This window comes from Crocodylus siamensis, chromosome 8 (assembly GCF_052110815.1).
Source record: "Crocodylus siamensis isolate JL-2025a chromosome 8, ASM5211081v1, whole genome shotgun sequence".
NCBI lineage: Eukaryota > Metazoa > Chordata > Crocodylia > Crocodylidae > Crocodylus > Crocodylus siamensis.
Genome location: NC_143402.1, coordinates 36,138,314 through 36,166,185, shown reverse-complemented (window position 1 = coordinate 36,166,185; position 27,872 = coordinate 36,138,314). Strand labels below are relative to the sequence as shown.

General features: G+C 40.0%; 1 protein-coding gene across 4 annotated transcripts in view; it reads right to left on the bottom strand.

The window, feature by feature from the left end:
- Positions 1-27,872, bottom strand: part of DIAPH2 (diaphanous related formin 2) — a 768,551-nt gene that overhangs the window by 154,541 nt on the left and 586,138 nt on the right. For all 4 annotated transcript variants that reach the window (XM_090061442.1, XM_090061443.1, XM_090061444.1 and 1 more), the window contains one exon: positions 6,692-6,787. In XM_090061442.1, the coding sequence (XP_089917568.1) occupies positions 6,692-6,787 (96 nt within the window). The remainder of the gene's footprint in view (positions 1-6,691; positions 6,788-27,872) is intronic.

Genomic DNA, 27,872 nt, shown 5'->3' with positions numbered 1-27,872 from the left:
AATAAATTTAAAAATTTAAATCTGTTTGTTTTTGTTATTTGAAATTAATTCTCCATTCTTGACAGGCAATTTGCTACTATTACAACATTTTTTGCTGCAGCAGCTAAAGGCTCAACCATCTAGGTATTATCAAACCAACAACAGAAGATTACTGAAGCTCTAATAAGCAAATGGAAAAACAGGTATATATTATGGCCTTTTCGAATTTTTATTTTATTTTCTTATTTCACTAGGAAAACAGTTTTGCCTTATTAGGAACTACTGGATTCATTCAAAAAGGCAAGTGTATTCACTTCTGCTGAAAATTCTCTGCTTTAATTCAGGGAATTACATTTGGGCTGGCACAACAGTAAGATGACAACTAGTTAACATTAGGGATGTCAGCTGACACAATGGCACTCAGATTTAAAAGCAAGATTTAATTTTACAGAAAAGTTGATTTTAACCAAAAAAGTTATATTTTTTAAATATCCACTCATTTTTCATCACTCATGAATGATAAGTCACCTTATAAGGCAAATACATATTCCGGGATAAATATATCCTACAACTTTCCTTAGATATGCAAATAATGTATATAAAATGAAAAATAAAAAACCATAACTAAGCTTTCCTCATGAAGCTGAACTCCTACTTGACTGAGAGACAAAAATTAACATGTATTGAGCAACTCTGTTGAGTCCTTTATTGACCCCGAGTAGAAGTATCAGCAGATGTTCTAAGAATCATCCTTCTCACTTGCATACAAATATTGTGCATCTATGTCACTTGTTGCTTAGCTGGAGGTTTGTAAATAAGGGATAGGAGCCATTGCCAAAGAATGTATCTGGATTTTTGTCTCAGAGTTCTCTTGCAACATAGTCTTTGCTTATGCTAAATTTTACTCCATTTCCTATATTAAGAGTCAGAATACTGAATTCATGCTCTCACAGTAATCAAATGGAATTGAATGTATTTCTTGCTGTCCTGCAGAGATCTCCATTATGAAATATGCAATGGAGCTGATTACACCTAGAGAAAAGCAGAGTGATTGAAATTTCTATACAGAACAACATCAGCTCTTGCTTAGAACAATTTTGCATATAAATAAGGCATAAAATGGTCTGTACTCAAATTGTTTTCTCCTTGTTGACAAAGAATGTCATCAGCTTCACAGTACCTTGTTGTAATGCATACCTAGATCAGATTAATCAGTCAGTCAATCATGGTGCTTACACAGAACTGCCCAAAGTGAGCATCTGATTGTCTTTATCAAGTAAAATAATAAAGGACATTTTAAAAAAAGTCAGTATCAAGCAAATAAGGTTTGAGATTAGTTTTGAAGAGATCCAGAAGTTAATGGAAAATAAAGAGGAAGGAAATTTTCAGAGCAGTTGCAAAATGAGCAAGACCAAGAACTATATTCAATGGGTTTGACTATTGACATGAAAAACTATTAACACTACTTCACAGACACAATGAAGGACATGTATTTGCCTGACCAGTCTGGTGCAAAAAGTAAGATTATAAAGAAATTGGATAATAAGAAACAACTATCACTAGGACACATTATCCAAATACACTGCAGATTATATACTTGTGAAGCTTATTCCCTTGGCAGGGGTGAGGGGTTAGGAGAGGGGATGGATGGAAGGAGGTGATGAAATATCTTTTTAAGGCTCTGCCCTTCTATTTTAAAAAAAAAAAAGCATTGTAATTATTTTACACAGACTCATTAAGTAAAGTAAGTGAAAAATATTTTAGGATAGAACAGTCAAAATCTAAACGACTATCCATGCAAAACCAAAACATGTATAATTTAAAAACAGGGTGGAGGAGTACAAAATTTCTAGTCTACCTCTGAATAATACTATGCTTGAACAAAGACTGGAATTATTCTTACATAAAATCCATGGGGTACTTAATGGACTACTATGAAATGAAAGATGCTATAAAGAAGTGATTGTGAGGTCAAAGGAAAATTGCAGAATTGGTTTGGAGTGAGTTTGAGAAAAGTGAGACAAATGTCCTAGGCTCCAAGAGGTCCACACTAAAAACTAGACATATGTTTTTGTACCTCAGAAATACCTCAAATCAAGTATTAAATGGCCAATGTAATTACTTTATGTGAGGAAATAAATTGTGCTATATATACCATTCCCATCTGCTATTTATTCTTTAATTCACCACATTAGCTTAAAGTAGATAATGTGATGATTTAAGTTAATTTACCCACTCTTTCCCTAGAAGACAATGTAGTTCTCATGAAAGGTGTCAGTTTAAACAACAACAGCAGGGAAAGAGCCAGAACAGGCAAAGAGACTAAACGTGCAGAAGTAGAGCTCCATGCTATGGCAGGAATACTGCTTTTGCCATCTGGGCGCTTGTTTAGATTTAGCTTGTGTATTTCTTCTGCCTAACTCACTTATTCAGTGTAGACATAGTCTTAGATTACATATATTTCCTTCCTTTGTTTCTTCCATTTCATAAAATTTATCAATACTTTTTTGGTTCCTTTTTTTTTGTACTTGGCACTCTCTACATATGAAGGTAAAGGTGTGATTGGATCTAATGCATGATCCATATAATCACGTCCCCTGCCATGCTATACATGCATGGCAGGAGGCATGCTTGTGAAATCACACATTAGATCCAATCACGCCATATTGCTGGCTGCAGGGGGAACCCAATCCTGGGCTGCCTCTGCACTGAAGAAGCAGGCACTCATGGCCTAGAGCCCCCTTTACTGAGGGGGTTCCCAGCCACAGGGGCCATGCACAGGCAGGGACAACAGACCCTGCAGTTGATGGTGCTCCCAGTCCCAGCTGCACCTACATGTATTTGGGACTGAAAACCTCACAGCTGATGAAGGTCTTGGCCCTGGATAAGCCTCGCATGTAGCAGAACTAGAAGCCCTGTCAGTTGCAGGACTCTCAGTCCCCACTGTGGGTGAGGAGCTGGACCAAGAGCCTTGTGTGGGCTGAGGATTTCACATCCTGCCCACTTGCCCCCCCCCCCCAAGGATTGGGGATCACAGCAGCTATGATCCCTAGGGGTCGGGGTTTTCATACTGAGCAAGGTTCATCCCTGTGGCTGGGAGCCCTGTCAGTTGACAGGGCTCCCAGGTGTGAGGTAGATGCTGCTACGCATGCAAATTAAAGCTTGATAGCAACCAGCTAAAGGTAAGTACACATTTTGAGGTCTAATTTTATAGATGATTGAAGCTTTTTAACTGGGTGATAGCTATTTTGCATGTGTAGCTGGTCTTAAGGTGACCAGTTAATTGCACAATACCTGTAACTTGTGGAGGGGGTCTTTGTTCCAGTTTTCACTACCCCTCCTAAAAACTACATGATCTAACTATCCACAAAATGCTAAATGCAGTTGCACTACAGCTACATATTGATTGACAAGCAGTTAGACAGATACTGTTTATGGTGGTGGCGTGCAACTACACTAAGGAAAGTATGGGAAGGGAACAGAGCAGGGTGAAGTTCTGCTACCATCTCTCTGTGTAGCTCTATCGGCATTCTCTTTCTCTTCCTACACATCTCCTTGCTCCCTCACTGAAGGGGCACTATTCATTTTTAAGAAAACAGCTTGGTGCTCTCATACTGTCACAAGTCACAATTTAACTTAAACACCTCTATAAGGTAAAGTAACTCAATTCCTTTCCTACTTTCTCACAGGAAGCATAAATCATATTTTATCATTGGAAAAAGCCAGGACATATAAAGAGGGAACAATACATGATAACATGATAAAATAGGATTGATTGAAAGTAAGTAGATGAACTAAATTTGTGAAAAATTTTGTCTGTTACAAAATTAAATACGCACCTCTCCTGGTCTTCCCAAGGCCACCCTACTTAAGTTTCAGACCTCTAGCTGTTGCACAATTCTACTACTTTCAGGGTTATCCCAGGGTTTCAGTCCACTATGTATAAAAGCAAATTACTTGACTAGGTCTGACTTATGTCTGATCTTACAGGTCTCTTCTATCTGGGGAAATGAGTGTGGTAAATAGTAACTAAACTTAAAAAAAAAGAAATATCTCTAAAACAACAGCCCAGACTATACACATGTCCACCTTTGCCCTGTGGTTTGCTCTAGCTCTAGGAATATCCAGCTTAGACTCCTCACAAAGAATCACATTCTGTCTGTCTTGAAAGACAACTCAGCTTGTCTAGACAGACCACTTCTAACAAATGATACCCCCAACCAAGAAAAGGAAACAGGTTTTTAAAACTGCTCTTTACTTGTGACAAAATAAGCCTTGTAACTAGCAGAATCCATACTTCTTTGTTTCAAGTGTATGTTTGAGTTGTCCTATTCCTGAAAACATTGTTTCATATTCATACACAGAACCCACTCAAAAGTAAAGTCACACACTAAATATTTCATTCTTCCTAAATATTTCTTTTCACTATATGACCAGCATATTCAGCATGTGCATAAGCTATTACCCAGCAGTACTCATAACATTATCTGGTCAAACAAACTTAAGAAAAAAAATACACACAAAACTTCATAAAATCTAATCTGAGATAAACATTTTAGAGAAAGTTCTGTGATACCAAAAAGACAGTTAGCAAGAATGCTCAATGACAGTACAGTCTCACATTATGTCACTAGAACCTAGAGCATGCATGTTTGAAAATTCAATTGTCACCTAGTAACTTATATATAATATTAGCAAAAGACAAAATGAATGAGCATTTGGCTATTCAAAAGGTTATACTGATACTGCCTAAGGTTTTAATGTATTTAATTGTAACAACCGATTGCCAATAATGGCAGAATTAGTAAAAATCTCTACATGTTACGTTTACATTCACACTGATTTTTTTTTCTCTACATCATTAAGATGAAAGAAATCACTTTGCTTTGGATAAGAATACACTTGTGGCTCCCGTTTCTGACCCCTCAACTCTTCCACCATGCTACTAGTCAACTTCAAAGCATAAAGTAACATCAAGGAAAGGACACTTGAAGCAGCCTTTTTTCTATAGGTTGAGAAGTCAGGTGAAAGCAATCCCAGTTACTAAGAGAGACATGGTTGTCAATACTCAGATTTACTATTCTAACAAAGTTTCCTGTAAAGTTATGACATAATGGACTTATGAATTAAAATAAACTTGCAAAAAATGAAAACAAAACATATTTTGTTCCATTTTTAAAAATATAACAACATAAAATTACCTTCTTTGGTATACTCATTACTTTTTTGAATATGGGTCTGGCAACAGGAATATTTTCTGAATGGAAGAATAATACTGGAAATGACACTTCAGCTGAAAGGGTGTGTATTATTATTTCACTATTCTTCCTTAGGATTAAGTATGGGACAAATTGCAAATGTGGCAAGTCAAAATTATGTCCTATCAATTTGATTTTTTTAGGATGGGGAAAGGTGGCACAGTTTGCCTTTACCATTTTCCTACATGGAATCTACGCTGAAATCAAAATAGTATGCATTTTTTTCTGATAGTTCAAAGAGAACGGGATACAGAACAATACTAACATTCTTAGGTTCACAGGTAAAGCTTGTCTTATATCACCCATCAGAGAGGGCTGAGAAGTGATCTTGTGGGCATTTACAAATTCATAGTGGAGGGGGGCAGCCAGGAATAGATGATGCTTTGTTTACCAGGGCACCCCTTGGGATAACTAGGAACAAGAGCCACAAACTGACAGAGACCAGATTCAAGTTAGACATCAGGAAGAACTTATTTATGGTAAGAGCTGCCAGAATCTGGAATGGGCTCCCAAGAGATCTGATGCTGTCTTCTACCTTGGAGGTCTTTAAGAGGAGCCTAGATAAGCACCTGGTTGGGGTCATCTGACCTCAGCACTCTTTCCTGCCCAGGGCAGGGGGGCCCAATGCTAAAAGTTCACCTGGGGCCACCAGAAGTCTAGGTACGGTGCTGCCAAACCATGTACTTTTATGGATTAATAAGCTTTGCTACAAGGTTAACTTCCACCAGCAGCACCATTCTTTTAAATCCTAAGCATGGATCTAACTCAATGGTTTGATTTTTATATGTAGTTTTCAAGTTTGATTTATTAAAATACCATTGTTGCCATGAGATATGTTCAAAATGAAAAAACACTGAAATCTAATATATGTTGCCATGAGCTTTAATAAGTGGTAGTTGTGCAGAAAAAACAATTTAAATATTTTATGTATCTGACAAATTGTGTGCACTTGGTTACTTAGTAGCATGAAGCTTTGGTTAATTTATTCCCCATAAACAGTATAGCTTTCAACCCAACTTGTACAAGTTAAGTCACACCAGAAAAATACAAATCGGCCACGTGTATCAGTCCTCTTGTATGAGAAGGTACTGTGACATTTTTAGGGCAAATCACAACAAATAAATTATTTATACTGATATAATTATAAGAGAGAAAACAAAAAATACAAGTGTGTATAAAAAGAAAAAAAATCAACTGTTGTATTAAACACAGTAGGAGGCCTTGTTCTTTTTTTTTTTTTCCCCACAGTCTACAGCTATCTGAAGACACAGTTACCCAGATAAAACTTGTGATCACACAGCTATAACCTGCTGAGATTTCACACTAGAACTGAAAGACCAACTTTCAATGAAAGCTGTTAAAAGCCTTTGCAAGGTACTTTTTTCCCTTGCTTTGAACACTAAATTATTTCTTCTTTGTAATTCATAACCAAAAGTTTCTAGAAAATGTCTTACCCTGACATCTTGGTGTTCGTTTCCTACGATCCCTGAAAGCTGCTCCTGACTGCAGGGCTTCGAGCAGATTATCCATCACTCCCATCTCATCACCCTCTGGGAATATGATGAAAAGTAAAATTAAATCTCAGTGCAATTAAAGTGAAGCTACTGGAGAAATAGGAAAGCAAAACTTTTCAAAAAATATTTCTACTTTTACATTTATTTTCATGAATTTAACATTGTTCTCCGTGGTCTTTCAAACAAGAGATTCCTAGAATAAAAATGCTTTCACCAAAGGACAATGGCATGATATATTTCATTAGTAAGGAGAGTCCCATTTCCGCAAGGGTCTTGCTCCTATTTGTTCGTATTCAGAGATGGTTTTAAATGAACAACAAATAACCTACGAATTCCTTCAATGTCTAAGAAACATTTATGCGAATTCCAGCCTCTTTTCACTGGATGGCCATCCTACCAGCTAGTTAGTTCAGTTGGTAAACATAATAGAATTTATAGAATATCAAAGTAAATGACTGTATAAACCTAGACGTCGATTAAAGTGGCAGTGAATTGCTACCAAACTACCATGTTTTAACATGAGAGGCAAGAACACATAGGCCAAGTAAACACATTACACTTTTACTGGTATAAGTAGAAGACAGTCTTTACCTCTAACTGAAGAAAAGTTCAGCACACACAGATTGGTTTAAAAATGGCAGAATCCAGCCTGTTCTGTTAGTGGCATAGCTTAGATTGATAGCTAACAGAAAACTTAGCTTGATTCTGCCCTGTAGTTTTTGAATATCTGTACCTAGCCATGGGTTTTTCTCTAATGAGGAGTTTCCTAAAGTTTATCCTCCTTCCCCTGGTTTTGGCTGCTTTAATTTGCTATTGAATTAGCTGGAAGGCTGAAAGATTTAGGCAATTATCCTTTGGGGTAGGAAACTAGGTATGTATTGCAAGCTTTCTTTTTTTTTTTTTTTACTTCAGCAACACGGAGAATAGTTTTCAAGGGGCATCCACAGCGTAACTGCTGGAGTAGTATATGAGTGTGGCACAATTAGCAGGGTAGTGGTCCATATTTCTAGCAATTTGCACACACTGAGGACCCATTTTGCTATTAGCTACTGTCACAGATAGCCCCGGGAAAGTGCTTGCTTGGGACTTCTACAACCTGTGAAATCCAGACCAGGAGTACCTTCTAGAGAAGATGGGGGACAACCTGACTCCTTTCAATTCTGAGACTGCAGCCTTTGGGTCTGTGACCTTTCCTGGCTATTTGTGGCCATGCCTCAGGGAGTTGCTTCCAATTGAGACCTCTGCCAAAGGAGGGATACTTCAAAAGGGTAAGGAGTACACCCCCAAATTCCAAGCAGCAAAACAGATCCTCTTCAAAGAAAGGCATTTAGTTACGGGGGGAGAGGGGATGGGGGTGGGACGGGAAAGGCAATAGATCAAGACCTTGTTCCCTCCAAAGGGTTCAGAAGTCCTGAGCATTCCAAGATAAGCTCAGCTGTTCTCTCTCCAATCAGCATGGTCCAAGCATCCCAAAGTAGCCTGAATGCTTCCTTGCTTCAGATTGCCATGCTCTAAGGGAATGCTTGTGGTGTTGATATTCCTCACTTTCCTGGATACCTCCTGGATGTCATCCCCAAGCCCACCCCTGTTCTCTTAAATTCTTTGATGCCTGGCTTTTCTGGTATATAGGACAAGCAACTCAGGCTTCACTGTCTGTTTCCCTCCTCCCATATAAGTATGTTAGAAAACTAAGACATGTAACATTATTTCAGCACAAACAGTTTTAAATTAGAAACATTACAACGAAGTTGTCGTCTGTCATACCTAACCTCGATATGGAGAATTTGATTGCAGGGCCATATCCACAATTGTGATGGTAGTACAATGCCATCTCTAGGATTAGTTTTGTGACTAATACTTGATGCCTGGAATAACCTGGGTCCTGCTTGGCAGCTTGGAGTGTGATCTAACCCACTCTAATTGTAAATAGCAGTTTAAAGACTCATAAAATACAACTTTATCTTAACAGCATACCTAATTCCATAAATGTCAAGGACAAGACCACTAAGCAAATACAGCTACAGTGAACTAGACAAGGATCCCATCTTTGTAAAGTTTGGTTACCTACCAGAACTTATTCATTTCTGGAACTGTTCAGAGTAGGGGTTTGGGCTCACTTTCACTTGGACCAGTTTTTATATTACATTTTTAGCCAAGGTTTAATAAATGTTATATTTCAAAATATGGGTGCAGTTTTTTTAAATTAAAGACTTACAATAGAACACATCTTTTTATTTACTGATTTTATTTTATCATTCTTGGCTCATTGTAAGTGCCTGCAGGTATTATAATGTGAGAATAAATACATATAACATTATGATAAATAATTCACAAATTAGAATAACTGATATTATCTGTAGTCTGTGTGATCTCACTTAGAGTCAAGGTGTCTTTTTGCAACTGGTCATCAAAACTGAAGAAGAAGCTAAAGACACTGATGTTTTTGCATAGTATTTTCAACAAGCTTTTCAATAGTTTTCTGACCAGTGTGTCCAATAGGCCATCAATATTTTCTGGTATTTTAATCATAGATCTGTTTACAGTAAATATACAGTTTTGGCAGCAAGCTACTTTTCTAAGTTTACACTTTAATGTATTACAGATGTACTCTGTACACCATGTCTGTTTTAAGAGACTAATTATGGACCTTATAATTCAGATAGCACTTACTGTTGAATGAAAGTGACATTCAATATCAAAACAAATAAAAGTTTCTCTTGAACAGATGCTGTCCAGTAACTGAAGCTGCCAGTAAACATATTATTAACTGGCATTTAATTGTATTCAGACAATATAGCAACTACATAATAAAATCCAATAGCTCTGGTTGGTACATTTAATCAAGGAAATAGAGCTTAGCTTCTAAACTTGTTGTTGTATGCTGCATTCCACTACAGCACATGTCCAACACACCCCAATTCTGCTAGTTTACTGATATCACTACAATTTGCATGACACAGGGTATGCCTTCATGAGACACCGACTGCGCAGCAAACAAATAATATACTGCACAGTAGTGCGCCACAGCACTGATGGTGCTACTACGCTACTGCACAGTATTATTAAGCTAACACACAGGAGAATCACTTAAAAAACATTTGTTGGCACTATTGTACAGTAACTCTGGTTACTGTGCCCTAGCACCTCATGTAGATGATGGAATATGCTATCCTGTGGTTTCTGACTGTACACGTCAATGTTGTACTTAGAGGATAATTACTATAATATAAACTGAAAAGTAACCAAATGAATATCTTCAAGTCATATATTGACAAAAAGAGGTTATTGAGGGAATATATTACATAATAATTTAGCTACTGATCACTTAGTTAACAGATGAGATGTTTAACTCATGATTGTACCAGAATGACTTCTGAAATCCCACACTATTACCTAGTATTATTAGCAGAAGGCAGACCAGATACCTAGAATTTTCACCGAATCATATCATATAGTCCAAAAGTCTGAGCTAAGTCATCACATTATGATTTTTTTGTGAAATGAAGAATATTGCTGTTTTAAAAGTGTTCTGATAAAGTCAATGGAACTATAAATTACCCCTTCAGAGAAAGATGCAGTTTCTTTGTACAGAAAGCTTAAAAAAGAATTCATGACATAGCCTGTTGAAGATGAACAATAGAACTCAGGCAGGTTGTTCCACTGACCTCCACATGCTGATAGTAAGGGTCTTGTTACACACTGTACTTTGAGCAGCTCAAATGTTGATTTGTGTTAGTGCTAGCTCCATTTTGGAGCAGTTATACCTTGGCTAGGGACAGAAATTAAACATAAACTGGTTTAAGTAATCAGAAACAATTTAAACCTGTCACGGAACATAAGTTCAGTACACAAACTGCTTTCAAAATGGCTGAAACTGGTCTAAGATAAACCTGGCTGAATGTAGTATCAGACTTAATTGATTTGGACCAAACTGGTTTATGAAACTTCTGTCCCAGACCCTTTCCTGGTTCAAATTAAATCACCCAGCATCCCAGCATGCTTTCCAACCTTGGGCAGGGCTGTGCTGTCTGCTCCAGCAGAGAAGGGTTGGTGGGGGAGAGAGAGGAAGAAAGGAGGGAAGGCAGGGTCTGTCCCCCAACCCTCTCCCAGGCAAACCCTGGTTGGGGTTGCCTAGAAGTAGGAAGAGTCCTCCTGCTGTGGGCCTGGACTACACATCCCAGAGACCTCAAGGGGCAGCAGGAACAGGAAGCGAACACATAGCCCAGGCTGGCTGTGTGCCAGAGATCTGTGCTCTAGTGCCCCCTGGCTTCTGGTGAGATGCTGCTGCAGGCATATGGCTACATTTTCTGAATAAAAAGTAAACGTGTATCTGTTAGAAATATTATTAAAAATGCATTATCAATAGTGTTGTTAGAACAGCACAGCTGCTAGCTCTCCCTGTCTCCTTGGTGGAAGAAGGGGGGTTGGAGATTGAAGAAAAAAAAAAGCTACTAAGGGCTCTTTGTATTAAGGTATCACTCTCTCTTTGTTCTGCAAATTTACTATCTCTTTGTTACACTAAATCACACTTCCTTTCATGCCCCCTACATTTCTCAGGGTAGATAAGAATAATTGCTATCTTGTCCTTGAGTCTTTTGATGCTACCAAACTTTTCAATCTCCCTCTCCATGCTTCTTCATACAGTTTGCAAACTTTATAGGCAAGGGAGCCAGCAGAGGGCTGATAAACACTGCCATGAACAAAACAAAAGCTTCTCTTATTAGTTCAAGCTCTTCTTATATAGCTTTTTCCAAGGAAGGAACAGAGGGACATTACCAGCTGACCTGCTGATTAGCTCCAAAAAGCTCTAAGTGGACACTGCTTTGTCTGCCTGTCCCAGTGAACTTGGAGACGCGCATAGAGACACCTCTCAGCATTAGCTAGCATACCACATGCCTAGGTCCATAGGGCTGCGGTCTTCATAGTTTCATAGTTGGTAGGGCTGGAAGGGACCTGAGTAGATTATCAAGTCCAACCCCCTGCCATGGCAGGAAAGAGTACTGGGGTCATACGACCCTGGCAAGGTGTTCATCCAGCTTCCTCTTGAAGACCCTACAGGTTAGGGAATTCCCCTCTTGTCAGCACGGAGGAGGAAAAGGATCTTGGGGTCATCATTGACTCCAAGATGAACATGGGCCGGCAGTCAGGAAGGCCAACCGCACCTTGTCATGCATCCACAGATGCATCTCAAGCAGGTCCAAAGAGGTGATCCTCCCCCTCTCTGCGGCACTGGTCAGGCCGCAGTTGGAATACTGCATCCAGTTCTGGGCACCACACTTCAAGAGGGATGTCGACAACTTGGAGGAGGGCCACTCATATGATCAGGGGACAACAGGGCAGGCCTTATGAGGAGAGGCTACAGGACCTGAACCTGTTCATCCTCCAAAAGAGAAGGCTGAGGGGGGGATCTTGTGGCCTGTTATGAACTAGTCAGGGGGGGATCAGCAGGTATTGGGGGAGTCCCTGTTCCCCCGTGTGCTGCCAGGAGTGACCAGGAATAATGGTCACAAGCTGGCAGAGGGTAGGTTTAGGTTAGCTATCAGGAGGCTCTACTTCACTGTCAGGGCGGCTAGGGTCTGGAACCAACTTCCAAGAGAAGTGGTGCAGGCTCCTACCCCGGGGGTGTTTAAGAGGAGGTTAGATGAACATCTTGCTGGGGTTGTTTGACCCCAGTATTCTTTCCTGCCATGGCAGGGGGTCGGACTAGATGATCTGGTCAGGTCCCTTCCGACCCTAGAAACTATGAAACCCCCAGGGTAGGAGTGAGCACCACTTCTCTTGGAAGTTGGTTCCAGATCCTAGCCACCCTGACAGTGAAGCAGTGCCTCCTGATGTCTAGTCTGAATCTACCCTCTGCCAGCTTGTGACTGTTATTTCTAGTCACTCCTGGTAGTGCTCAGGGGAACAGGGACTCCCCCAGTGCCTGCTGGTCTCCTCTGACTACTTTGTAAACGGCCACTAGATCCTCCCTCAGCCTTCTCTTGTGGAGTCTGAACAGGTTCAGGTCTGATACCCTCTTCTTATAGGGCCTGGCCTGCTGCCCCCTGATTATGCAAGTGGCCCTCCTCTGGACCGTCTCCATGTTGTCCACGTCCCTCCTGAAGTACAGAACTAAACTGAGTCTGTGCTGTGGGAGATGGAAGGGAGGGGAGAATCCCTGCCTGAGCAGTAAGCAGCGAGCAGCAAGGGGGGGGGGGCAAGGGGGGGGGGCAGGGAGAAGCAAGGCAGACCCTGCTATGCCTGCAGTCTCTGCTGGAATGCTGGCTAGGGAGGAGAGGGGCAGGGTCAGTTCTGCTTTCTGGAGCAGATAGCCTAGCCCAGGCCTGCAAAGCATCTGGGATGCTGGGGGACTCTGGTTTAATTTAAACCAGGAAGGGGTCTGGGACAGACATTGCATAAACTCGTTTGACTCAGATCAGTTAAGTCTGATACTACATTCACCCACATTTATCTCAAATCAGTTTCCACCATTTTGAAAGTGGTTTATGTGCACTAAACTTACGTCCTGTTACAAGTGTAAAACAAGTTCTGATCACTTAAACTGGTTAAGGTGCAATGTCCCTCCCTAGCCTAGGAGTTTTCAATTTTTGTGCCCACAACGTGCTGACATTTTAGAAAATAGATCCTTAAGTTCTACTAGTACAACTGTATCAAATCTAATGGCAACAGTATTACCATTTAAAACCTTGCCTCAAAAGGATACAAAATATGATAAAAGTACGTTTTCCTAAAATATAGGCCAAACCTCTCTATATGCAAGAATAAATCATACAAGGACCATACATCTCATTTGCAGCTTAAAGTTAGACAGAATTGGTATTTTTATCACTGTCTTCATAAAAACAATGTGAAAAAAACAACTTAATATGTGGTAAGCTAGATATGCAGCCATCCACTAAACATAAAAAAGTCTTTGATATCTGTTCAAGCTCTTGCAGCACAAACAGGACACGCAATACTTATAAATAAGCTACTACGATAAAAGAAAAGCTGGAGAATTTGTTCACAATGACATCAAATGAAGTTGAATAGAAGAAAACAAAGAAAGCATATTATAACTTCAAATGTTATTCTGTTCACTGGAAACTGTGTAGGTATGATGCATAGAAAAAAAGCACCTAATTCTGTCCACATCTGAATGTAGAGGAAAAGCCTTAATGATTACTTATACAGCACTGCAAAGTATAAATAAAATGATACCAAAAACCAAGATAATTCAATTAATATGATGTTTCCTCATTATAATTTCTCAATGATTTCTCCTACGTATATTCCACCCTATTCCTGTGATCACTGCAACAGTCTTCCATTCTATCTTTAGTTTAACATCAAGTTATCTATCAAGCAGATAAGCCCAGATAACTTTTGGCAGATTTCTCAGTGCCTCATAATAAAAGTTACGAAAGCCTTAGGACTTCAGGTAGTGCTGCAGCTGTAGTTTTTGCCTGGCTATTGATGCAGGGACCAGAAATGTAACACAGAACAGAATGGAGGAAAAATGTATATGGGTAGCATGTCAAACAGCCTACAAGGACAGCAAGATATTCTTGAAGACCCTTACTATGTTTTAGAATTCATTTAATAAGAGCACAGATAACTGCAGCTGTAAATACAGAAGCTATGAAGTCTTCAATATGGGCTAACCCCTTCTGCCCCCCTCCCTTACCTTCCCCAGCAACTAAAGTCTTCTAGGGACCTTGGGTCCATAGTCCAGGAACTATACTGCTTCATCTTTATTTCTGTTACAATCCAGACCACCTACATTAAACCTACAAAGAAAATGCTACAAGATTATTTAATTTTTTGTAAAGACATATCATAATATGTCCTTACATATTTGCAAAACACCTCATAAATTTACACATTACATACACTTAAGAAAAACATAAGGAGTAAGGCCTAAACATCTTACAATTGGAAGTAAGACATTTTCCAGGAGCTTGGCAAAGCTTTTTTTCCAAGAACTAGGAATTTACTTACAGATCCTGATGAAATTGGATAATTTGGATAACTACATTTTGGCAAGGTTCACTTGCAATTTATTTCCAAAGTGCTATTCTTTTCTCCCTTTGCATCTAGTCTTGTCCTAAATTGCTGCGGCCTGTTAAATATTTACATTCAAACATCAGTTGCATTTCAATAGTAGAGGGGTCAAAACAATTCTAACATTTTACTTCTGCATAACCACCGTCTTTGGATACACACACCTATGGCACTCACTTCCAAAAATGGCTAATGGCTAATAGTAAAAGAGAAACAGTAAATGTATAATTAATATGAGTAGGTTGCATCCAGAAAAAAAATGGATGCAACCTACTATTTTACAATGGTCCATTTTCAGTATTTTATCAGACATTTTACTCTCTTTGTAGTGCATTTTTGCACTCTTTGTAGGCCATATTTGTAATTTGTGCTTGCTAAATTCATTTTGTATGCAGAGTAAATATCCTTGAGAACCATTTTTCCCAGCACTTTCTGCCAGAATAAAATTTTATGTTATTCACCTTTTAATTAAATGAGAGAAAGTTAGAACTGTCTGAATGATAAGTGAACCTATAGCTCACATCAGTTTGCAAAACAGGGTATACCCTTGCTTACATACCAATTAAGCTCATTGTTTATGATAACCTGATCTCAGGCTTATGCAAAGTTAATCGAATAAGAAAGATATGCTTTGTTCTATTGGCAAGCTATTGAAAACATTTCTAGAGTCACGTACACTTTTTCATTTTCAGAAAATGTCACACTGATCAAGGTCTACTATAGCAGGAATGTATTTAATTGAAATGTATCTGCATTATCCCTGGGGCCTCATTCTGAATGGACTTATGCCCCTTGCAAGGGTATTTTTCGTGAAGCTCAGAAAAATAAGCATTAATGTAGACTACTTAGTAACAGAAAAGGACCACATTGCCTCTACCTGGGAAGGAAAGGGCTATGCAATTTTAAGTGACAGAAGAGAAGGTACTACAATAGGTATTGTACACAGAGAAATATACATTTAGATATTGGTTAAGTTACTTTAATAAAGGTTAAATTTCAGTTACAAAGAGGCTTTTCCTCTGTATCAGAGGTGTAAATAATGTAGCACATGTGACTCCTGAAGAGGCTTGAAATTTGGGGGCAAGATGCATGTTGCTGGCAGTGGGACATACAAAAGCTGCGTTAACCCACATGGCTCTCTGTTGCTGTTTGATCAGCTGCTGCAGATGGGTCTGGATCCAGTCTGTGAGCTCCCCACATTCTCAATCTGGCCCAGGAAGACCAAGGCAATTTGACACCCCTGCTCTGTACCAATGAACCACAATTTTCTAATCCCAGAGCAGCTCCAAATAGAAGCTGTTTGACAATGATTTATCCTTTGTGTTTAAGATTTTAGGAAAGGCAGTTTCAAGAATTTTTAGTTTATGCTAAAGTTGCCCCCGGTGTCTTTGTAAAATAGCAGCTTACCTTCACAGTGGGAGCAAAACTGTGGTTACCCTTTTCTCATAGCCGCAACTACTGTGTTAATTAACTAGGGCTGTGTGAAGTTTTGGTCACTAGTTTGATTCAGCGGAGATTCGGCCCAATTCGGTGGCTGAATCTCCGAATCCAAATCGAATCAGGAGACCCTTTAATCTCTCCGAATTGAATCGGAACCCTCCGAATCAATTTGGAGAGATTTGGAAAGATTTGATGATTGATACATCGGCACAGATTTAAATGTTTTTTCTGCATACCTCAAGGTACCAGGCAGCTCATGAGCACTGAGATGGTGGGGCGGATGAAGCGTCCCATGGGAGTGTGGGGGAGGGTCCCCAGCATGCTTGGCAGTAGACCCAGAAGTGGAGCAGAAGCACTTTCGGTCCACTTCCAGGTCTGCCGTGGAGCACATGAGGGACCCTCTCCCTGCCCCCTGGCTCAGTGACTGGTGCCACCTGGGTCTGGAGGGGCACCCGGGATCCCCGCATGGCTAATCACCGAACTGGGAGAGTGTGGCGGAGTCCACCGCTGAGCACGTGGGGGTCGCATCATGGTCCTGTGGGATGCTCCACCAGCTGTACCTGGTAACTCGAGGTATGTAGAAAAAAACATTTAAAGCTGTGTCTATGGCCATATCACTGATTCTCTGAATCAGCATCGAATCTTCAGATTTTTTGGCAAAATTGATTCAGGACAGTGATCCTAATCAACGAATCAAATCACTGTCCTCTGAATCAGGCCGAATCTCAATTGAATATGGCCCGCTTCGCACACCCATGTAATATTAACACTATGCAAAATTTTGAATTATTATAAAGAATTAATTACACAATTGTTAAAGGAACAAAGAATGTTTCTAGGAAATGAATTTAAAAAATGCAATTCTAACTTCCCTTTGCCTCAGGAGACCATGCCTCTGGCCACGCCCTGCCCCTGCTCAGGCAGCCTAGCTCTCTGGAGCAGACAACATCACCCTGCCCAGAACTGCAAAGCATCTGGGATGCTGGGGAACTGATTTAACTTAAACCAGGAAGTGGTCTGGAACAGAAGTTTCAGAAACGGGTTTGACCCAAATGAGTTAAGTCTGATCCTACATTCAACCAGATTTATCTCAAACCAGTTTCAGCTATTTTCAACCAGGTTTATGTGCACTGAATGTCTGTTCTGTTATGGGTTTAAACCAGCTTCTGATCAATTAAGCCAGTTTATGTATAATGTCTGTCTCTAGCTGAGAAGGTCTGGGGGGCCCTGCTCCCAACCCTTCCATAAAGCAAGAGGGGAGTGGGAGAAGCAGCTTTAGCTGATCCAATGTCAGCTCCTCACACACTGAAGTCCCCAGTGTAAAAAGCAGGCAGGAGGCTTTACTATGCTGCTCCCCCCACCACTTCTGGACATGGAGGTAAATCAAGGGGGCATTGTCACAGGTCTCCTGCCTGCTTTTCACACCAGAGTCCCTGTGAACAGGAGGGACTGGAGCAGATGGGTCTGGATCCAGTCTGTGAGCTCCACATTCTCAATCTGGCCCAGGAAGACCAAGGCATGCTTTCCCCAGACTAGGATCCCCACAGTCCTGGGAAAGCTCAAGGAACAGGGGAGAGAGAACAAGGTTGCAGGCTGAATGCTTGTACTATGCTTTCTCCTGGATCATTACTATCAGTGAACTTTTCCACTGCTAGAAATAGGTGCTTGTACATGACCACTGCCTACTCTTAAAAAAAGGGACTTATATATAGATAATACATTATTTACTGAGGGACCGAAGACTGGCTTTAAATGACATTTCATTAGCTTGAAAGAATCTGAATCTACTATTAGGGCCCCAGTGAGATAATTGGTGTGGGGGTAAACCTGTGTAGAAGTTTTAATAAAATTCCCTTACTATTTACTTTCCAACTAAAATGACTTTCATAACTCTTGCAATTAATAGTTGAAAAAAAAATTCTTGTTTTCTTTAAAAGGTCATATATGTTTGAAATAATCAGTTTATTGTGTTGTAGGTGCAGTGCAGAACAGGGTGAAAATTCTGGAAAAACAGTCTGCCAAGAATGGATTGCAGGGTAACCAAAAACAATTCCTGAATTTAAGTCAAAGCTAAGGGAGAATCACAGGTTGCTTTGTCCTACAAAAATAAAATAGGACAACTGATAAAACCTGTGGCTTACCTGCCCTCACTGCTGATGTCACTGCCACTTAAAACTTTTGACATTCTGAAATGAAATGTTTTGATTTTTTTAAAAACTAAATGGAGTCAAATCCGATTTCAAAATATATCTATTTTTCCCTTTCTGAAAACAAATGTTACTGGACTTTACTGTTACTAGAATGTATAGTTTTGTGAAAAAGATTACTTCCTCATTTGCTACGAAACCTAATTTTTGTGACCAATTAGTTTTTGCAAGAAGGAATATATTGATGACAGAGGTAAGCATCTTGAGTTAATTAATGTAAATAAAATGAGGGGATATTGCCATAACCAAAAGAGGTTAGACTGTATAGCATGAAATTATGACAGACCACTAACAAATGGATGCTGCAATAGTAACCTGCTGCCGAACAGATTTACATTTTACATACCAATTCAAAAGTAGCTTAGGAATGTACACATTTCATATGTTTCTCAGATTGGTTAATTAAAAGCCCTTGATTTGGTTGAATGCAGTTAGTTGATAGTAATGAAACTGTTAAGTTATAATCACTGATCTTAAATGGAAATATACTTGACTGAGAATATAACAAAATTCATTGCTACAGTGGTAGTTACTCATTTGATACTTCTGCAAAAAAAGAATTTTGATGAAGTCATCTGAATATGGTGGTATTCCTTGTGTACAGAGATATTTTATTTTAACTTTTAGTCCTATCTTACATTGGCACTCTGAAGAATTGTTAATGTCACGGCTTTCCAAGTTAAAATGGTTAAATTATATACTGAATGGAACATGCTAATTATGGCTTCTGTAGTATTTAAATTTGGGTCCTTTGACTTGCAAACTAACAATGCTTAGATGATCCAATGCACTGTGTTTCTAACCCATCATGTCATTTCTTTTAAACACACTTCAGCTTTCTGCTTCAAACAAAATTCACATTTATCTACCATGGATACAAAAAACCACAGCACTTAAAACTTCAGGTTAAAAAGATGAGATGTAAAACAATCTTTCTATAAACTAATACTAAAGCTGTGTTTTGGGTTACGTTGTTAAAAATCACATTTTTTCCTAACAGCTTACCAATGACCTGCAATTTCAAGCTGACTGATTACTAGAATGTAATGTTAACAAAGCTCCACTGATACCAATGATAAAAAGGTTTGGTTCATGTAATTAAATACCTGAACTTGAGAGAAATAAGCAGCAGACAGATTTCTAATAGAGCTATGTAATATTATAGAATTTTTCCTTATGATAAGTGCATAAGGTCTGCCTCATCATATTAGTGTGCTTTTAAATTGCCTTGAGGGTGGAAAAGCTTGTAATAATAAGGCTCAATGCACAGGGGTGCAATATTATGCCAATATCTAAAAGAACATTAGAAAGCTAAGTATTTTTGAACATTAATGGAATTATTATTAAAATAAAGGTTTATTATGGTATATGCTGATGGTGAATGAACATGATTTCATTCAAATTATTTCTAATTAAGCTAATTTTCAAGCACTTCAACAGTATTTTTCTTCTGATATGTTGAATACATACATACAGCAGACAAAAGACTTTATTATGATCAATTCTTCTATCTGGATACTTTGGGAGAGACCATCTGGGAAGAAAGTCTCCCAGATGTGCGAGAAGCTACATGTAACTGCTACAAAACCCACAATCCTCGAGTCATTCAGAGTTTAAAAAGTATCCTAGGCCCCTCCCATTTGAGACATAAAATTCCATTTTATAAATCCTTTTATGTACACTTCTCCATCTTGTTTGATTTCTGGCTAAAAATATTCAGTTAAAGAAACTGTTCACTGATTTAATATATTATAAATTCAGAAATTATTTTTACCATTACTATTTATATAAACACTTATACAATTGTACATACACTTATATGACACTTACACAAGAATTTATATAATCAAGTATAGGATGTTTTATCCAATAATTACAATGAAATATGGCCATCTCTGGGGTGGAGCTCAGTTGCCCTATTCAAGATTGACACTATACAACAATTTGGATAAAAAGAATTTATCAAAGTGAAATGACAGGGCAGGAAACTTATATATACTATTATTTTGGAAATTGGATCGCTCAGTTCACAACTGTTTAACCCTTTTTCTTTCACAAGCAGTGCATACTTCTTTCTTAACATTTTATTTTCTTTATGGAACAAAAGCTCCCAACTGCAAGATTTTTCTTATTACCCCTAGGATAACTCTTCAGTTTCCTTTCATGATACCATACCATTATATCCTATAATAAACTTATCATTTAACACACAATTTAAAAGGGAGTATTATGTGCAATACCCTGGTGAGATACTAAAATTAAATGAGTAATAGACAGAAATCAGATGAGCCCTTGCATCAGTAAACAAAGGCATTTAATAACTGTTTGTGTTGTGGAAAATAATTGCAACCATTATACTTCTGTGATTTCTGAAGGCTTGACTACAAAGAAAGACCTTTTAATGTAAGAAAATACATGGTTTTGCCACTCCAAACTTAAAGAGATTCAGTTAGAACCTTCTAAAATTTATTTTTAATTTATCCAATTTATTGTCCACTCCATTTTCATTCTATATATTCACATTTCTTTCAAACTTTGCTGCTTTTTTATCAAAAGGTGATTTTCACTGGGGGTCCACGTTGTTACCTTTTACTGCAATACTTGTGCTTCTTACCCTTTGACCCATTTCCAGATGCTTCACATCCCTAGCCTGTACTTACCTCTCAATAATCTTATAACATTTTCATTCCACACATTATACTTTGTTCCCCTCTTCTCCCCTACAATATTTAAAGCCCCCTTTAAGCTCCTGTGTAAATGAAAACCATTAGTAATGTTAAAGTTTTAGGAAAGGCTTTGAACATTAACATCAAGTCTGATTCTGAGTTTTAATAAATCATGATTACTGTCACAGGAACATAAATTTAACGTAGTTTTTTTTTCCTTTCCAGTAGGGCTACATTTCCTGATGTGTATGGCGAGTCAAAACAGACTGTCACACTGAGATGTTAGGTAATATACATAGCTGGCCAAGCAAAGTGAGGTGTAACAAACTCCCAATCTTCATTTATCCAGTGATATCAAATAATCATTTAATACAGTAAGGAACAAACTAGGATTACAATGCTCCAAGAATCCTATTCAAACCACTAACCAACATTGTTTGTAAAGATGAAAAGAAGCTTACTATTAATGTTGATGCAGCTGTATGGGGTCCCAAAATGATATGCTGCTCACACGGATTTTAGTATTTGTTTCACCCCACATGCTTTTGTTAAAAAGACACAGAACAGCATAGTGACATTAGATATTAGTAGAAGCTGTGACTTTCCTACACTGGATCTTTCAACTGTCAATGACAGTGAAGCAGTTCAGGGAAATACAGCAGGGCTATCTTTCACTGGATCTGGCTTGAACATTATCATAGAGCAGCTATATATTTACAATACATTTATTATGATCCACTATTGGGATATTCATTTATTTAAGGCATAGGAATACTTAAGCAACCCAGATAGCTATCAACTGCCACCAAAAAACTCCAATGTTAATATGCCTTCAACACAATTAATTGAGACTGTAGCAGCTCATTCTATCCTTATTTTCTCATATTAGTAGTAAAAAGGTGATTTTAATTGCCATGGTAATCAGATATAATCTGATGTTGTAGGCTTTTCAATTCCTAAGAAACTCATGCCTTAAGTGCCTTTTTTCTCTTACTCCTATATGCATATGAATATAATACACTATGCTATGAGGAGGTTACAGATGTAAAATTAAAGAAACGGAAAGTCATAAAGAAACAAGAGCAACTGTGGCACTGTGTGCTTGGATGTATATCAGGAAATTAGGAACTCTGCAGGAGAATAACTAAAATCAGTGCTCCCATTCTGCAAAATACTGATCTCCGAAAAGGTGGGGAGAAGAAGAGAGAGAGAGGATATTTTAGGTTAAGTACAGACATTACACTTATTTTGCTTTAAGCAGGCATAAAGCGTTCTAAAGCCATAACTGAACAGATGCTCAGGGCTCTCAGAGTGCTTTAAAAATGGCAGGTTGCCATTGATGGATGAGCTTTAGACTAAACACTTTTTGTTACAGTGCTTTATCGAACTTCTGTGCCAGATCCCATTGAGGGTTGACTTACAACATGATCACAGCCATCTCAGGTGGCATTGCACAGTGCCGTGCTCTAGCCTCGGGCAAAACTCCTGTGTTCTTCCTGAGCTGGCCTCAGCTGTCAGCCTGTGGGTGGGGGAGAAGGGAGGGTTTCTGTCCCTGCAACCACTCTGGCCCTATGGTGTAGCACAGCTCAACCAGCTGGAGTGCAGGAGCAGGAGCCTGGGGTCTCTCACCCTGCAACACCCCAGACAGTCAGTGGCATGCTGTTGTTCAGCTGTGGGGGAAGGGCTCTGGGATCTCTCCCCTATCCCCCGAGCTGCTGTTGACAGTCACCAGCTGGCAGGGGTGGGGGGTGGGAGGGCTGGGGAGAGGGAATACTCTGCCAGCCTGCTGGGATGCATGCGGTAGCACCCACAGTGGCCAGTGTGGGCAGGCTACGAGCCCCCCCCAACCAAACAATGACGGCCTTTCAGTTCACTCACACCCTAACTCGTAGCACTTCAAGTGAAGCATGATAAAGCACTTCTGCCAGGGGCTTTTTGAACATCTGTACTTAGCCCTAGTGTTGAGGGATTTGCCCTGGTATTTGGAAGATGCTGGTTCAGTCTGCAATTTCCCAACCGACTTTTTTGAACTTCTGTGCCAAGTCCCATTGAGGATTGACTCACAGCATGATCAACGCCATCCCAGGCAGCATTGTGCTTATGTCAAGAAAGCTACTAGAACAAAATATACACATTCCATAAACGTCTGCAACGCAAAGGAGTCAATAATCACTAACATCTAACATGAATGCGTAAAGAACAAATAATGCCAAATCATTTGATTTTCTCCTTTGACAGGGTAATTGGTATTGCGGCTAAGTGGAACGCAATGGACAAAAGTACCCAGATTTGAGTAAGGCTTTACACAGTTGCACACATTGTTCTCACAAATAAGACAGGAAAATGTGCACTAGAAGGAATTATACTATTAGGTGCATATATAATTAGTTGAATAATTGCAAACAAAGATTAAATACTTGGAGATCAATGCTGGACTAGCAGGAGGTTTGAATTAGTATTGAATTAATTGTTCCAAGACTGCTGCAATCTATTTTTATTAATTAATTGGTTGCAAGAATAGAATATATGGATATCTACAGACAATACAAAACACAAGAAGTGTTGCTATCAATTTGGTGACAAAGATTAAAATTCAAAGGAATCTGGATATATTGGTGAACAGGGTTATTGACAAAACAAGGGAATTAAACAGGGGCAGATGTACACTGTTACAAATAAGAAATTCAAACCAAACACACACATACAGAATGAGGGATAACTGGCTAAACGGTAGCACTGCTGAAAGGGATCCAGGCATTTTGGTAGAGAAGAAACTCAAAATGAGCCCACAACATAAAACCATCACCAAAAAGCAAATGCAGTTTGGAGTTGACAGAAACATTTTATGCAAGACATGGAAGGTGGTAGAACCACTTGGGGCTTACTGTGCTTCAGCTGTAGCATTGTGTCTAGCTGTGGGCACCTTGGGTGCTTACAGATGTGGGGAAAAAAAAATCAAAACAAAACAGTGCTTCCCTTTAAGCTCAGCACATCAAGTGCAGAGATGCCTGGAAGAGGAATCATGTCAGTTTGACCCAGTTGCCCAGTATCTGTATAGCTCATGTGCTTCAGTGGGGTTTTTTGGCACTTTAATAGCTGAATGAATCAGCTATTGCACAGAAGCGCCAAAAGCGTCACAAAAGTGTGTGAGGTATACAGATGCTGAGGAGCCAGGTCAAACTGATTCAATTCCTCTTCCAGTAAAGCACTGCTTTTTTTTCCCCATCCACATCTGTCAGCACCTCTGTAGCAGGGCACTAAGGTGCCTGCTACTTGGAAAGCCAGAGTAGTGGCTCAGGTGCTGGTTGCTAGGGGAAACCAGGAGGAGTTAAGGGCCCACACCTCATGAGTCAGCTGACAGGAAGGGGCAGGGCCTGGCCTATATAAGCCCAGGCAGGAGGCCAGGAGGGCAGTTCCCCTCTGGTGGCCAAGGAAGCGGTGGGGGGGGGGGGGGGGGGGGGGGGGGGGGGAGGCTTGGCCAGCGCAGAGAGAGGGGAGAAGCCCAACTGCATGAGCATCCCCTGGTTGCTGCCATGGGTTGGAGTATTTCCCGGTAGGGATTGAATGTTGTTCTGACCGGATGATTTAGCTTTTTATGTTATAGCCCGGGGGTTTGTGTTATTGTTTGTTGTTATCCTGGAGGACCGGGTGAGGCTATTAGGGGTTGGAGGAGGCCTCATGGGCCTCCATGGAAGCGTGGGGACTTTGGCGCTAGAGAAGGTGCAGCATTTTGGGGTGCACTGACCCCAGCCCCAGTGCAGGCAGTTGCGAGAGGCCCCAAAAGGGGGACAAGCCAGAGTGCACAAGAAGGGCACAGGCTGTGGGACAAGCCAGAGCGCGTCAGAGGGGCATGGAGAGGGAAATCGACCAAACAATATCCGGTACATCTGTGAGGCTTGGGGTGTGGTACAGGGACGGTTGGAGCCTTGCATAGCCCATAAGGCCGGGGTGCACTGAGTTACCTAAGGTAGCACTAAGACTGAGACACATCAGAGCACTGTGTCAGACAGGACTAAGGGCAGCCTCCCTTAAATGTTATTAACATCAAAGACATGGCGGGCAAGATTGTGAGAGTGCTTTTAATATCACCTTGGCACAGTAGAGGGCAATAGGGGAGTTCACGGCCACCCCTAGGACCCTGCACAGTCACAACCTCTCATTCTAAAATGAATGTAGAGAAACTACAGTGCCTTTGACACTGTCTCTCACCCCATTCTCATCACTAAATTAGGCAACTGTGGCATTGATGCCTACACAGTTGGATGGGTAAAAAATTGGCTGATGGGGCACACCAAGAGAGTAGTGGGGGACAGGTCATACTCAATTTGGCAAGATGTGAGCAGTGGGGTCCCCCAGGGCTCAGTCCTCAGGCCTGCACTGTTCAACATCTTCATCAGCAACTTGGATGAGGGGGTTGAAAGCATGTTGTCCAAGTTTGCTGATGACACCAGGATGTGGGGCAAGGTGGACATACTCGAAGGGAGAGAGAGGCTGCAACTAGATTTAGACTGACTACAAAAGTGGGCAGATGAGAATAGGATGGGTTTCAACGTAGATAAATGTTGAGTGCTGCACCTTGGGAGAAGGAATCCACAGCATACCTACAGGCTGGGGAGTTCCCCTCTTGAAAGCACAGAGGCAGAACGGGATTTTGGAGTCCTTATTGACTCCAAGATGAACATGAGCCGCCAATGCCAGACCGCGGCCAGCAAGGCCAGCCATACCTTGTCAATCACCCAAAGATGCATCTCAAGCTGGTATAGAGAGGTAAAACTCCCCCTTCATGCGACATTGGTCAGCCCGCAATTGGAGTACTGAATCCAGTACTGGGTGTTGCACTTAAAAAGGATGTGACTAACCTGGAGAGAGTTCAGAGGAGGGCCACCTGTTTGGTAAGAGGGCAGCAGGACAGGCCCTATGATGAGAGACTGAGGGACCTGAACCTGTTCAGCCTCAGCAAGAGGAGGCTGAGGGGGGACCTGGTGGCTGCCTACAAACTCATCAGCAAATATGAAGAGCCCTTTTCTCCCCAGCACCACCTCGGGTGACAAGGAACAATGGTAATAAGCTGATGGAGGATAGGTTTAGATTAGAGATCAGATATTTTACAGTTAGGGTGGTCAAAATCTGGAACCAACTTCCCAGGGAAGTGATCCTCGCCCCTGCCTTGGGCAAATTCAAGAGGAGGTTGGATGATCACCTGTCTGGGGTCTTGTGAACCCAGCATTTATTCCTGCCTGCGGCAGGGGGTCAGGCTAGATGATCTGTTCAGGTCCCTGCTGACCCTAGCTACTATGAAACTGGAGAGGGTCCACACATGACCAGCAAAAATGCTAAAGGCAGTGGAATACAAGGTATAAGGACAGACTGAAGGAATTAATTGTAGCTGGAAGAAAAGAGATTAAGGGGGAGCATGACAGTAATATTCAAATATTTCAAAGGCTACCATAAAGATGATGGAGAAACTTTCTTGTAACAAGGCAGGAAATGAAACAATGGGTTGAAATGAAAACAAAGCAAATTTAGATGAAAACTGAAAAAGTAGGACAATGGGAAAAGTGTCTAGGGAAAATATGGAATTGTAACTTGGAATTTTTCAAGAACGGCATGCTTATAAAATGATTAAGGAATAGGGCACCCTGCAGATGCAGGGTGTAGCAGTTTGGATTATACAACCTCTAACATTCCTTCTAGTTCTATGAATCTATGGATTTGTTCCCCGTGACCTTGGATAAGTCACTCAGTCTTTCTGTCTCAACTTTCTATATGTAAAACAGGGAAGAAAAAAATCTAATTCACAGGAGTGTTGCAAATACATTAGAAATCCTTAACCAAGGCATTCAGATGATACAGTGATGGGGACTCTATAAATACATAAGGGAGAAATATTAGAGTTTTCTGACATTAAAAGGCAGACCTCAGTATGCCCTGTTTCAGGCTGTGATCTTAAGTTAGTTCTAGATATATATATTCCTTGACTAAAAATAGTCAGTTTCCAAAAGGATAAGCATTGGTAAAATATGCTGCAAATCAAAATGGAATTTTATGGCAACAGTGAAAGTCTGTCCCAACTCTCACTCCCCCTTCCCCCTGCCAAAAATGCAGTCAATTCTAGCTGTTTTAGAGCTAACAGAACTTTTTTTTGTTTCCTCGTTTCTTTTTAATACAATTATGATACATCTTGAAATACATAATTATATACAGGCACTAATATTTTCGGCATCCTGTATTAATTATATGGAACTTGGATGGTGTCCAATTTCTGAGGGACAAGTTCAATATTAATATTTGCCCCAACAGTTAAGGGAATAGGCACTCTTCCCTTCTTACCTTTCAGTCTACACATGAACTGACTCAGGAGAAGACATCTGCATCTGCCTTTATTACCTATTATCTTTTTTGTCCAGCTATGACCCAAGTGCATTCCCAGTTAAGCATAAAATCAAAATCCATTGACTTCAACTGATGTTTTCCAGACTGAAACTGCCAATGGGATTTAGCTAAAAATAAAGGGCAGGTCCATAAGACCTTAATCTCACTTAATATTGGTTTCTTCTTCATTAACTAAGAACTGTTCAACCTGTGGAAAAAAAATATTATCTTCTCATATAAAGAAAATCCTTCATAATGTAGACACCTAGTTATTTGGGAAATAGTTACTCTCATATTCTGGGTGGGACTGGTTGATCATACTATCAGTTTAAATCATCCTGCTTTGTTCTTACATTAAAATATTTTATTTTTGTGAATGTAGGCATAATATTG